We start from the raw sequence: 13,948 nt of genomic DNA, 5'->3' as shown, positions 1-13,948 counted from the left end.
TCACACCTAGAAAGAGATAGCTATAAATAGTAGATACACTCAGTCACAATACATCTTCTAATTCCATAATGCCACAGACAAATAAGTACTGTTTTTCTTAAAGAAACTGTTTTCAGAACCTTAAACTGTTACAATACAATAATGACAACATTCCCTGTGCAGCCTGGGTACCATCTTTCTATTTTGAAAGGGAAGCATCTCACCATAAGGCTGACCCCAGATTGGAAGAGCTCATAAGGGTACAAGATCCGTTCATAGTGAGACTTTAGTAGTGATCCAGTGCCTTTTCCTGGCAGGTATCCCAGCCGACTAGCCACTTTGGACCACTTCTTTTCTTTAGTGACCACATCAAAGCCTCCTTTGCTGGCAACAATCTGAAACAAAGTTAATTAAAAAAAAGAAAAAAAAAAAGAAAGTTATTTAAGACTTTTAATGTTCTCTTGCCACTGCATATGAACCAGGAGCTGAGTCAACAGATGAAACATTTGACAGTTCTCTGTACCTCAGAGTCCTGTCATTATGGCATTTTTCTTCTTGCAGAGCCAGAGCTTCAACAAATAAGCTTTCATCTGTTTCAGTCACTTAATACATTTATTACAACCCCAGTGCTGAGACATGAATATAAGGTATATATTGTCCCAGGCAGGAAGAGTTCAACAAGCACTACCTCTGATGTGCTGGAAACTGTACAAACCCACTAACAGAATAAACTAAGAGTCAGCTCTCCCCAAACCTGTAGCACGATGAAAAAAAAACAAGTCTGGTCAGGAGCAGAGCCAATTCTAACAGAGCCCAGGTAGAGTGAAGTCTTGGAAGTTCTGGACTCTACAGAGCACAGAAATTCTGCGAGAAGCCAAAAATGGAAAAAAAAGACTACAGTTGAAAGGAAATACTGACTGTTACTGCAGCACAACTGATATAACAAGAAAAGAAACTACTGCATTTTGGTTTTAGTCTTTCAGTTTACACTGTAAACTGACATTGACTACAAACAACTAGTTTTTATTTAACTTGAAAAATAACAGACCATTTGTCACCAAGTGAAAGTCAAAGTGGCACTGGAGATGCTTCCTCAGAAACACTGACCAAATTTCTTCTCCTACTCTCCTTTTTTTTAAAAAAAAAAAATCATTGCCAAAAAGCTTAAAACTCCATACAGGATCATCCATGGTTTTGTTTAATTTGTTCTTAAAAATTCAAAGTACTTTTACACAACTGGCTGCACAATAGTTCCTTTTTCCTCCTCACAAAAGCTAAGAATTGTACACCTAACATTCCAAGGACTACCAAAAAACACAAACACAACAAGTAGCATGTCACTGCAATGGAACCAGAAGCATAACTGACTAGTTTAAGTGCAGTGGCACATATGCTTTCTCCAAAAAACAGATGCTGAAAACTGGAATGCACATAATATGCAAAGGAAAAAAGAACAAAAATAAGAGCAGAATCTGCCACTTACAGGTAAAAACAAAACGAAAACCTACAGCAATCTACAGGGAACAAAACAATGAGCAGGCTCATTTCCCAATCTACTGCAACTTAGTTACTTACTACACAAAGATTTTTTTAAAATTTTTCAACTTTTTTATATTCTGGAGCATAAGATATGCAATAAAATATAGTAATTGCTTAAGCAAAAAAAGTTCAAGTTCATGGCTTTGTACTGCCAAGATGTTAACAAAAGTTAAATTACATTTTAATTACACTGCATTTTCCTCTTATTTGCTCGCTTATTGTTTTGACATGACTACAACAAGCTATTTTCCAACTTAGTTACAGAAATCAATATATAGCAAAAGTTACATCTTTGCTTAAGTTCACAGCATACCCATGAGAAGAGAACACCTAGCACATAACTGCATGATTAAACTTAAAAAACCTTAGCAATCTAAAAGCATATTAGTCATGTTTTTAAGTAGTCAAACATCTTAAATATTATCTCATGCAGAACTAAGGTCCCCCTCTAATTTCATGTTCATGGCTAAAACATTTCTAGTAGCAGTAAATAGAATATACTACATCAGTCCACAACAAACTATGGCTGACTAGACAATAAATCTCAAAAGTTTTTCAAAGTCAACTAAGCTAAGCCAACAACAACAATATATGCTACAAAGTGCACATAAGGCTGGTCAGGAAAAAGTCTTTCAAAGCATAACCTTTAACACCTGTGACTGCCAATGCATTCTTAAACCTTCATCATATCTGAAATAAGTAAATGTTGGTAAACAACTGGAAACTGGTCCTTTGATCCAACAGTGTCAGAGGCACACTTCTGTATCCCTTGCATATACCAAAAAATTGTCTGCCTCTAAGCCTACTCGTAAACCTTCCTTATGTAGACAGTACCACTGAAAGCATTCTTTTTGCCAAAACACTGCACCGGCCGTAAGGTTTAAAATAAAAAATAAATAAACAAATCAGTGCAAGTCTCTAGCACAAATCTGGCCTTAGGATAAGGCCCAGACTAAGATTGTCCACACAGAACCTTATACCAAATAAGGTGTTCAGGAATTGCCAATTCAGAAAATATCAACTGTAAATAAGCTCTTAGCCTTGCAAAGTACTATGTCCTGCAGCTCTGCCTTACAAGGTTAGGGGAGTCATAGAGAAATAAGCTGGCAGATAACATCTATTTTGGAGAACTTTCCTGATATATGACGGGCAATTAAATCAATCATAACTAACCATACTTGTAAATTTTCTGCTCTCTTCACAGTTACTGACTGAAAATATTGTGTCTTGCCTCCTTGTTTTTCATGAACATACTGCTTACCGTCTTTCTAGTAAGAAAGCACCCTCTTATAAAACAAGTAAACCCCTGCCTCATCAAAACCCCATTACTCACTTTGCTCAAACCATACAGATCCAAGATTTTTCTCTCCACCACAGGTATTTTTAAATTGGATCCCTGAAGTTCCCAAAATTTTGCTAATTGATCCAAGAAGTCCAGCTTCACTCTGGTCATTGCCTAAAATAGGGAAAAATAGCAAAGAAGCATGTAAAACATAAAAGAAACCTAGACAAAAGTGAGACAAAACTTTACACAATTCAGGATCTTATAACATAATTCATAATATGATAATTTACTGTTCCTCGGCTGTGTGAGACAGCAAGAAGCAGAAATGTGAACAGGAACAATTTGCCATAAATTTGGAAAAAAAAAGAAAGAGTTCTTTGCTTTCTATAGTTGAGATCTTAAAAAGACAAAGTTCCTACCCAAAACAATCTCTCTTTTTTTAAATCCTAAATATGCAAAATGCAAACTCCTAAAAATAAGCATTTTGGACAAGAACTGAAAAATATTTTTAATTAGGAGATGAATTGCAATATAAGCTACTGTAAATAAGAAGGTCTCCTTAAGCATCTCTGAAGCCAACAGCAGTCTTTCTTGCACAAAAAATGCACATCTACAAGCCAAAATTCATATGCTGCTTTGATATTGGAAAAGTAAGGTTCTATGAGCCACTGTGAAGAAAAAAAACGAGCTCTTTGGAAAAACATGGACATCACAGGACTTACACTAATTTAAAAAAGGCTCTTGTGATTTATTTTTAAACTCAAATTAACCTATTGTGACTACAGCCATAAAAAACAACACTAGCTTATTTCAGGTTTTACAGGACATTATAATGGCAGTTAAGTATTAGGTAATTTGGGGCAAGATCTTCAGTATGTTAAGAAAAATAAATTTATTCAGTGCCTGTGGAGTTCTGAGAGCTAGACACTGACTGCTCTTACTACACAACATGGTACTTGGCATTCATTTTCCGTATTTCCAGTTGAGTGCAAAAAACTTGTGTAGTTATTCTGGGTACTAAAATAAAAACCAGATTTTTCTCAAAGCCTTAGAGAGTTATTTTATCCAAACACTGCCAATGCCAATTACAAACACTGATGTAGTCAGTGGGTTTTGAATGCCTCCCATCCAGAAGCCTGCCAAAATGCAAATCCTAAGCAAGGAAACCTATTGCTTTGTGGATGAATACAGACATGTGTCAACAGTGGAAAAAGCTCACCTCCAGTTCATTCAAGCGCTGGATTCGTGGGGTGAAACGAAAACTCTGTACTTCACATGCAAATGGAGGCTGCCAGTCCTAAAGAGAGAGAGACAGACATGTTATTGACACCTTAAAAGAAATCTTGACTTCTTCCACAAATGCAAAAAAAACTCCCCAAAATTTAAGAACTACCAAAGAGTGAATCACAGAAATAGCAAGTTGAGGGTTTTGAACACTCTGACCTGCAACAGAAGTTTCTGTTTTTTAAAACCAGAACAACTTCATAAATAAGCTTTCCCCCATACTTACTTAAATAAAAGCTTGTCATCTGACCTGACCATACAGCCTATGAAAATGGAGATGTTGAATAAAGGGTGAACATTCAGATTTATACCACCTTGACTGTATTACAATGTAGAGCACATTGTCAAAGGCAGACATAGGCTGGGGCTACCACCTTGTAGGATTTTTAGAAAAGGTCCATATTTTCTAGATACAGATATTCAAAAAAAAAAAAAAATCTTACCAATAGCTAACTTCAAATAAATTGCAGCATTTGAGATAAGACATACATACAGATGCGAGCTATGCTGGGCACATAATAAGGAATACACTATAACAGGGATAAGGATAGGGTCAGCTCTGCCCCTCAAGCTTGGTGTTAACTTCCAAGCAAGTCTAATTTAGTTTGAATACTTCTAAGCAATAGCTGAGGAGAATACACAGCATACCTGCCAGTCCCTACAATAAAACAAGCACAAATATTTCAGGCAGAGAAGGAAAAATAAAAGTTATCTGAACTGCAGCAGCACTTAAAGGCCCCAACCAGAACTGTATAATATTTACTTTCTAACTGCCAAGAGAAGAATAAGGGATTGGTAAGATTAGTGTTGGGCACCTAATTCAGTTCTAATAGTAAATCTTAAAATGAGCCTGGCTGTCCACCCCTGCGAGGCAACTCATGAGTAAACATGCAAGGGCCAAGCTGCTTGGAGATCACAAGCTGCTTTTACTGGAATTCAGAGGACCAGACAAGTGACAGTCTCTGCTTCACTTGGGAAGTGCAGCTCGGTGGAGGTGAAGTCAGGTTTGCCCCCCCCCAACCCATTCTGCAGATCGCAGCCACCCACAGCGCAGAAGCGAAAATGGCTCCTCAGCCGCTGGGTCTTGGTTACCTTCATGCCCCCTCCTTGCTGCTCCTCCCCTCCCCTCCGCCACCTAAACCTCGGATTTACTCTTATTTCCCACCCTGGGCTGAAGACCTGGGGGTGTCTGGGGAAGGGTCCCAAGGGCCTTCCACCCACCTCTGCCCCAGTTCTCCTGTGGGAGCAGGTGGCTCCAATCCTCAGCCCATCCACTGCCCCCATTTAAATGTTTGCTTTTTAAAAGAAGTGCATTGAGCCAAAGCAGCACGGGGAGAGGGAAACATCTCCCCCCACCCCTCACACAGCACCAGGGCTCCCGGCCAATCGACGGCCCAACGCCACCCCCCCCACAGCGGCAGTTGGGGAGGAGGGGGGGAGGAGGAGGGGCGCCGGCACCGGCCAACGGATCGCCCAACGGCCCCCGCCAGCGGTTGGAGGGTGGGGGAGGGGCGCATGCCCCAAGCGCTGTCCCGGGGGGAGAGCGAACAACTGGCCCCGGCCCCGGCCCGCGCCGCGCCGGTACCTTGGGGGGCCGGATCTTGCAGATGCCGGTCTTCTCCGCCAGGCCGCGGATGCGACCGATGAAGCCGAGGGGGTCGCCGAACTCCTCCCAGCTGGGCTCGAAGACGGGACACTCGGGCGGCGGCACGAACTCCGCCGCGTAGCGCGACCCACTGCCGCCGCCGCCCCCCGACATGGCGGCGCCGAGGGGCTGAGGTGGGGGGGCGGGCCCCGGCACCAGCTCCGCGGGGCCCGGCTCGGGGCGGCAGCGCTTTCTCCGCGGGGCCTCAGCGCCAGGGGCAGCCGGGCCGCATCCTCGGCGGGGCTCGGGGGCGGGGGAAGCCGAACGCGGCGGCCGGGTCGAGGGGAGCCGGCAGCAGCTCCTCCCGTTTGTTTTTGTTTCCCCTTCGGGACTTTTTTTTTTTTTCTTTTCCTCTCTCTCTCTTCTCCGGAAGTGACGCGTGGGCAGTTGCGGTGCTTCGTCGGAAGTAGATTTGAAGTGTGCCTCCGCCCCAGTGAAAAAAAGAGTTCCTGTCCACAACACCGCACACAGACTCGCCCTTCCCCGCCGCCCCACGTGCCAGAGGCTCAGGCAAAGTGCAGGCCAGCTGCCCCACCTCTCTGTCCCTGCCTCAGAGCGACCTCTGTGAAAGGGCAGGACGGTCCTTTCTACTTCCGGCGCGGAGGAATGTGTGAAGCATTTGAAGGGATTCACTTCCCGTGCTGAGATGCTATTTACTCCATTGTCTGTGCGAACTTATAGGAAAGCGAACCGACCGCTCCCGGAGCCCCACCCCCCCCGGGCCACACACCCATGGGCCCTTCCTCACAGACCCCCCGAGAGCCTGGAGTCCGTAAGCCCCGCCCCTGCAGGCCACGCTCTGTAGGGACCTTCCTCACAGACCCCACGACAGAGCCTTGCTTGCATAAGCCACGCCCCAAGACCCCTTACTCGCAGGCCCCCACCTCCTATAGAGCCTCGAGTCCATAAGCCCCGCCCCCCCGGCCACACTCTCGAGGGCACTTCCTCATAGACCCCAGCTACAGAGCCTCGCCACTACAAGCTCCGCCCCTTCAGGCCACGCCCCCTGACAGCTCTTCCTTACCGCCCCTGTGCAGACTGCGCTTGCAAGCCTCTGCTTGAGCCCCTCCCTGATCTCCTCAGGGCACAGTGCTTGGTCCCGCACGCGTAACCCGAGCCGCCTGGCTTCCCACAACACCTGGACCCCTGTCACTGTCCTCGTTGTGGCTTCTGTGCAGCCTCGCATGGGATAAAGGCAGCAAACAGCCTCATGTGCACTCAGCAGGCCATTCAATTCCCTCACCTCTCTGTCCAGCTCTCCTCAGAGCCATTGAAGGAAAGGTCTTTTCCTTTAAAAGCATAAAGCTGATCCCAGCAAGCAGTATTTTCATTTGCTTGCGATTGTTCGCTTCAATTCCATGGCTCCTCAAGAGAGGAACAGGCTTTTTCTCTGTCTATCAGGAAACATACAAGCACGTGCTCTGGGTGTGGTGGCCACTGGCAAATATCAGCTTGGACAGCCCAAGCTCTGTTTTGCTGATGTCTGCAAGAAAAACCTTAGTGAGCTGCACACCGATGGCCAACACTGGGAATCAGTCACTTTGGACCACTTCGAGTGGAAACCTGTCCTGAAGCAGGGCCTACATCACTTTGAGATGGAGAGGGTCAACAGTGAGGTTGAGAAGAGGTGTTCGAGACTGGGAAGACAAGATCGTACCCAGCATGCTAGTGCAAGCTCAACCAAGTTTGTATGTGCAACTTGCCAGAGGGTCTGCCTGTCACGCATCAGATTCCTCAGCCACTTAAGAAGCTGTGGTGGTACCTGGTACCCTGCCAAGGGTTCAATCCCCATGGTCTCCCATGACTCATGGCTGCCAATGATGATCAGGAAACTAGTGTAAGGCAAATTGGAGACTGGCTGCAGAGGAAGTCTCGGCTCTTACAAGTCTGGAAGTTTTTGAGTTGACCACATGCAAGTAAAAGAGACAAAAGCGCCATGTGTTCTGTTTGCAGCTCGTGCCAAATATATGCCTATATCTTAAGGCATTTGTGTTGTGTTTTATATGTTAAAAGTGATGTACAAGCTGCTACTGATCCTCAAAACCCCACTTTATAAATGAAAAACTAAGACAAAGCATTCTTAAATAGGTTGCCCAAGGCCACATTAGTTCATGACAGACAGAAACACAACCAGCTATTTATGGCTGTTTCAACTTCTCCTTGGTCCCCTGGCCACTCACAGTGCCTGCACGTTTCAACAAGGTTACCAGTGCTCCACATCTACGTGACCTGGAAGAGCCTTCTTATGGCAAAGAATAATAGTTGTTGCAATCGTAGATGCCAACTTTCCTGATTTGCTGTGGTTTGACCAGTCCCGAGTTTTATCCCAGTTAACTGAAGAGTCAGTCCAATGTAGTGAGTTTTGTTGGCAGGTATGTCAATCTAGCCCTAAATGCTGAGCTATTGCTTTCTGCCGGAGAGCTGCCAGCAGCCCCACCACACTTTCTTCTGGGCCTTCATTTGATCTTGGTGACAAAGACAAGGTCTTTGAACACCCTCCCTCACAGCCTCTTACAGATTTGGTTCAGCCCACAAAAGACGGATTTTGAAGGAAGAGGGAACCAATTGTGGGTCCTACCACCTATCTACTCTCTTATAAACTGTCTATATTAGTGTTTCTACTGCCAGAAGTTGTAGTCATAAATGGCAGTGGTCACCAGCAAGCAACAAGAGCACTTGCATATACACATTACTGCTGGCTCAACACAGCTGTACTGCCAGAGTGCAAAGTCAATTCTGGGAAGGCACCTGCTGCTAAATGGACCACCACAGCTAGCTGAAGGTATAGGAGAGTCTACACATACTTCCAACTGGCTGGGTAACAGCAGAACACTTTCCCTACTCATCAGATGGGGGGCAGTTCTGTTGACAGAAAAGGTGATTCTGCTGTTTTGAAAGGACCTTGAGTATGAGTATGTTCAAAGTTATGCCAGCAGAACTTTATACAGTAGACCTTACTTGTATGTAGATTAAAGGGAAATCAAATTGAGAAGACCTAAAGCTCTCAGGCAATCAGCAGTGAGAGAAATAAAGAACTTAGAGATCTGGTCAGTTACCCTGTAGTACTCCATATGCAGTCTCTGACCTATGTGCACACTTCAGTTAGTCCAAATCTACCCTGCCTTCTGCAGTGCTCACTTAATTCCATATTTTGTTATTCTCAACCCACAGAAGTATCTGAGTGCTTCACAAATGGTAATGAATTTATCTTCACTACACCCCTGTGAGCATGGGGGGGTGGTTCTTTCCACTTTAGAGATAGGGAACAGATGGTTTCAACTCAAACACTAAAGTTATAAGCAACTGAAAACAGAATCTTAAAATTAAAAGGCAACTTTAATTATAGACAATGCTACCTGCACTGACTAAACCATTTTTACAGGGAGTTATTTTTCCAGGACTGTCACATAGCCTAATGAATGTGGGAGTACAAAGGGCACTGATGCTCGTTACCAGTTCTCTCTGCCTAGAAGGTGAAACAACATAATTCCCATCTCAAGAAACTTCCCTATTGCTCCGTGGGGGCGGGGGAGGGGAGATAGAAACAGGTGATCCTGCCCAGCTGCCTTGCCTCTTGAGAACCAGGTGTATGTGTAGATGAACCAACCTTCACTCCTCCCTCCCTCTCTTCCATGACTGATGCCCAGGAGGGATACTGTAATAGATTAAATGCCTATGGACTATTATCATGGAACATTAAAAACAAGTCTAAAATCATGTCCATGCTAAAAACAGCCTAATAGAAGAGTTGTTGTTTTGAGAATTGGTCTCTTGTTGATAGACTTTGCCACTGTTCAGGGGTGTTTTGGTTTTAAGATATCTGGATTAATAAGACGAATTAGAGAACTCTGGACAAGACTGCAGCAGAGCAATTCTTTGTGGACTGAGGACTTTAAAACCCCCGAGTAAAGTAGAATAGGCACAGTAGAAAGTGTCTCACTTTGTCAGTTTTTGTAGGTCTTTTTTTCCCTTCTTTCCTCAATATTCTGCTCCAAATCAGTAGTGGGCCAGCCAACTGAAACCTAGACTATGGTTTTTCAGGTTTTTAGCCTGTCCTAAACATGTTTTCTCTGCTCTTCTGAAGCTGTCTGTACTCTTCCTTTTCCTGGAAAGAGAGGGAATAACCTATCCCATGGAAACACTTCAGTTCTGATTCAGTCTTTCTGGTCAATATTGGGCCAAAATAAAAACACTCTGTTCATCCCCGCCTCTCCCCCCCTTTTTTTTCTTTTCAAGGTTTGTTTTGTTACTGGTTTGGCAGGGGGTGGTGATGGGATATGGAATTTTGAGACATTTATTTGATAAAATTCACAGCTTCCTCAGTAAGTTAGGATGATTAGGAGCAATATGAATGCTTTTAACCATTTAAGAAAATAATTTAGAAGCAAAACTACAATTTAGTAACTGGCACTTTTTTCCCCACACATTCAGGAAAGTCAAAGTTTTAATATCTGACATGGTTAGACTAAGACTGTAAAATAACAGTAAACACTCTTGTGGGATGCAAAAGTAACATCTATATAACTCATGATATATGAAAGGACTCATGCAGGACTTGTACCTTGGGCTTTTTATAACTGCATCAACCTTTGCATATGCCTTTTGTTTTTCTGATGAAGTTACAGTAAATGATCTACCATCTGCCTGCTGTTATGTACCTAAGGAGTTCCCATCATAGTGACTGTATTAATCAGCTCCCCAGAGAGGACTGAACCTATTACCATGCAGATAGTACAGCCAAGGCAGTGTGGTTCTTCTTCCTATTAGCATGGCAAGTTAATGCTTTCCCTGCTGGTTTCTAGGCTGAGTTTATATACTCTGCCATAACAGCATCCCCAACCTAAGAAACAGCCTCCTAGCAAAATGGAATAAATATTGGACAAGGGTCTCCAGCTGGAAAAAAAAAAAAGTATTATTTTAGAAATTTTCAGTAGAAACTTACGAAACTGTCCAAGTCTGGGGATTCTCAAAAATCCATCACTGCAAGCAGGTGGCATCAGCCGTTCCTAGGGCCGCAGCAGGGAGCAAAGTGGAGGGTGCAGGGTGTGGGGTGCAGGGGCATGGTTCTTGCTGCTATGCGCACCCGGGGAGGGCTGCAGGCTGAGGAGCTGCACCAGGCTCTTTCCAGGGGGCATGTGCCCCTGGATCTACGAGAGTGGAGATCTGCTGCCTGCCCCAAGCACAGGGAAGAGCCCGGCCCTAGCCTGTAGTGGCAGCATGCTCTCATCCAGTGTGCAGATCTGGGGGCATGTTTCCCCCAGGAAGAGACTGGCACAGCCCGCAGCCCTCCAAGGATACATAAAGCAGCAAGAGCTGCACCCTTCACACCTCGCACCCACTTACATTTCCCTCTGCTTTGCTCACTGCTGATGCCACCTGCCTGTAGCCACTAAGCTGCACCATGCCCCTCCTCCGCCCCTTCCCTAGCCCCAGCCTCACTTACTGAAAAATCTGGAATTTTCAGATTTCCAGCAAACACTAGGTGCCAAGCATGCTGGATTTATGAAGTGATACACATCATGTAAAAAGTACCAGGGTATACATAATGCTGAATAAAAGTAGAGTGTACATATTTTGATTACATTGTGCCTTACTATATTTTCCTTGTACTGTTCCTTTAAGGCCAAAGCCTTCATTTGCAGCACTACAGAGTTCAGCTGGTTTTGTGTTAGTTTTGCAGCACTGGGGACTCCATTTTCACTGTCTCGAGGAGCCAGGGGTTATGTTCTTGGTTCCTCTCACTCACCAGGACTGGGCTGGGTTAAGTATAAGTTTTGCATACATACTATGGCAATTGTTAAGCTCCACCCTGGATACGATTCCAGAGAGTTACAATAATAAATAACTCTTAGTTGAACACAGGAGTGTCCAGAGTGTTGTTGCAGAACTCACAACATAGCTTCTGACAAGGGGGATGGGATTGCTTGCTAAAAAGACACCCCTAGATTGTGAGGACAACACTCTGAGACCAGGCTGTGTTTTGTGATTGAAGTTATTTTTCTTTATTTTTTCTCTCTATTACTAGTGATATTAGTTAAAATGGCTACATTGTGTCATATAGAAGAATGTGATGCTAGACAGCAGGCTTCTTGGGACTCTTATGCTCAAAGGTTATCCTATTACTTGGAAGCCAGCAAAGTGGAAAACCCAGAACAAAAGCATGCGATCCTCCTGACAGTCTGTGGTGCCAAAATATTTACCATTGTGCATTCCCTCATAGCACCTGCCTTGCCGAACACAGTCTTATGCTGAACTAATTGGCCTGCTAAAGGCACATTTTTGTCCAAGGCCATCTGTTACCCTGCAAAGATTTCATTTTTTTAAATGGGACCAAAAGGCTAATGAAGGCATAGCAAATTACCTCGCTGAGCTCCGTTGCCTTGAAGAATTTTGTGATTTTGGTGATCTGGATGGCCTGCTTCACAACCATCTTATCTGTGGGGTTCAAGATTAAGCAATCCAACGTCACCTGCTCTCTGAACCACATTTGACCTTGGCTACTGCACAAGAAAAAGCCTTGGCAGCTGAAGCAGAATCCCATAACGTGAGAGACTCAGAGAAGTTTTACAGAGATTTGATAAAGCAGGTATCAGTAAAAAGAGAACTGTCAACGAGGAGTTTCCAGTATCAGCTTTCTGGGATGTCTAATTGATGCTTTTGCCATTCACCAGTTGAAGACAAGGTAAAAGCAATACATGATGCCCCTATACCAAAATGCAGACAGGATCTTCAAGCCTTCCTAGGACTTCGCAATTTTTATCACATCTTCTTGAAAGACAAAGCCATCATAGCATAGCCCCTTCATCATTTATTGGATAAAGGAGCTCAGTGGAAGTGGACTTACCAGCACAGAGAAGCTTTCTAGGGCACCAAGAAGTTGCTGACATCAGACTCTGTCCCTGTTCACTATGATGAGCAGAAGCCACTGTCCATTACTTGTAATACCTCATCGTTTGGTGTTGGCACTGTCCTCAGCCACACATTGCCTGACGGCACAGATGCACCCGTTGCTTTTTACTCAAGCACAATGACTTCAACCAAGAGGAACTATGCACAGATTGATAAAGAAGTGCTGGCACTCATTGCAGGAATAATAACATTTCACAATTATATTTATGGCTGCAAATTCAAAATCCAAATGGACCACAAACCCCTTCTTGGAATTTTTAATAGGGACAAACCAACTCCTCCTATTTTGTCTCCCCATGTGCAACGCAGGAGCATCATGCTAAATGCATGACTATACACTCGTGTACAAACCTAGGAAAACATTTGCAAATGTTGATGCATTGAGCTGCCTACCATTACAAATACCTGATTGTGCTACTCCCCTGCCAGCGGAAGTCCTCATACTGGAATCCATGCCAGAAGCCCCTCTTCAGGCTGATCACTAATCGAAAGGATGACTGCAAAATACCCTATCCTTGCCTGTGTCCTCAACTGGGTGTAGAGGGGATGGCCTGCATACAAATTGGCTGAGAAATTCAGGCTACTTTCATCACAGTAGCACAAGCTGTTTGCGCACAAGGGGTGTTCCTTGTGGGGAAATCGTTGTAATCCCAGAAGCAAGACACTAAATCTTACTGACAGCACTGCATGCAACACACCCAGGCATTGTGAGGATGGAAGCACTGGCTATAAGTTATGTATGGTGGCCAGGTATGGACAATGACATAGAGAGGGTTGTAAGGGAGTGCAGTATTTGTCAAGCAACACATCATAATTCACCGAAGGCACCAGTATTCTTGTGAGAAATGACAAAGGAACCCTGGTCACTCATCCACATTGATTTTGCTGGCCCTTTCCAAAGTAAGAACTTAACTGTGGTTGAAGTGATTATCGTCTCAACTCTTACATCAACTGCCACTATAACAGCTGTGTCAGCTGTTTGCAACCCATGGGGTGCTCGACACTATCATTTCTGATAACAGCAGCACATTCACTTCAGCAGAGTTCCAAGACTTTGCCAGCCACAACTTCATTCGAACCGTTATCATTGCACCTCGCAGGCCACAGGCTAATGGGCAAACTGAGCGAACCGTGTAAACCACAAAAGATGCACTGAAAAGGACTGTTGTAGGAGACTGGCCTACCAGACTGGCCAGATAGTTCTGTTTGCTCAGCATGTCATTCCCTGCCCTACAACAGAGTCCAGCCCATCAGAGCTTCTTATGGGCCGTCATCTGAAGACATGCTTTGACCATGTTAACCCAGAC

At 44.4% G+C, this 13,948-nt stretch overlaps 1 protein-coding gene across 3 annotated transcripts in view; it reads right to left on the bottom strand.

The window, feature by feature from the left end:
• The window catches only part of KDM5A (lysine demethylase 5A), an 83,785-nt gene extending 77,543 nt beyond the window's left edge, over nt 1-6,242 (bottom strand). The window contains exons 1-4 of one of the 3 annotated variants that reach the window (XM_019544584.1): nt 5,673-6,242; nt 4,023-4,100; nt 2,852-2,974; nt 204-374 (exon numbers count right to left, since the gene is read on the bottom strand). In XM_019544584.1, the coding sequence (XP_019400129.1) occupies nt 204-374; nt 2,852-2,974; nt 4,023-4,100; nt 5,673-5,846 (546 nt within the window). In that variant the 5' untranslated portion in view covers nt 5,847-6,242. The remainder of the gene's footprint in view (nt 1-203; nt 375-2,851; nt 2,975-4,022; nt 4,101-5,672) is intronic. The other 2 variants (XM_019544583.1, XM_019544586.1) reach the window with 2 other exon arrangements.
• Between the last annotated feature and the right edge of the window lie 7,706 nt (nt 6,243-13,948).

Source organism: Crocodylus porosus, unplaced genomic scaffold (genome assembly GCF_001723895.1).
Source record: "Crocodylus porosus isolate Cpor-Errol unplaced genomic scaffold, CroPor_comp1, whole genome shotgun sequence".
In the NCBI taxonomy this organism is placed as follows: domain Eukaryota; kingdom Metazoa; phylum Chordata; order Crocodylia; family Crocodylidae; genus Crocodylus; species Crocodylus porosus.
The sequence above is the reverse complement of the archived record's forward strand: the minus strand, read 5'-3'. Positions and strand labels throughout refer to the sequence as shown.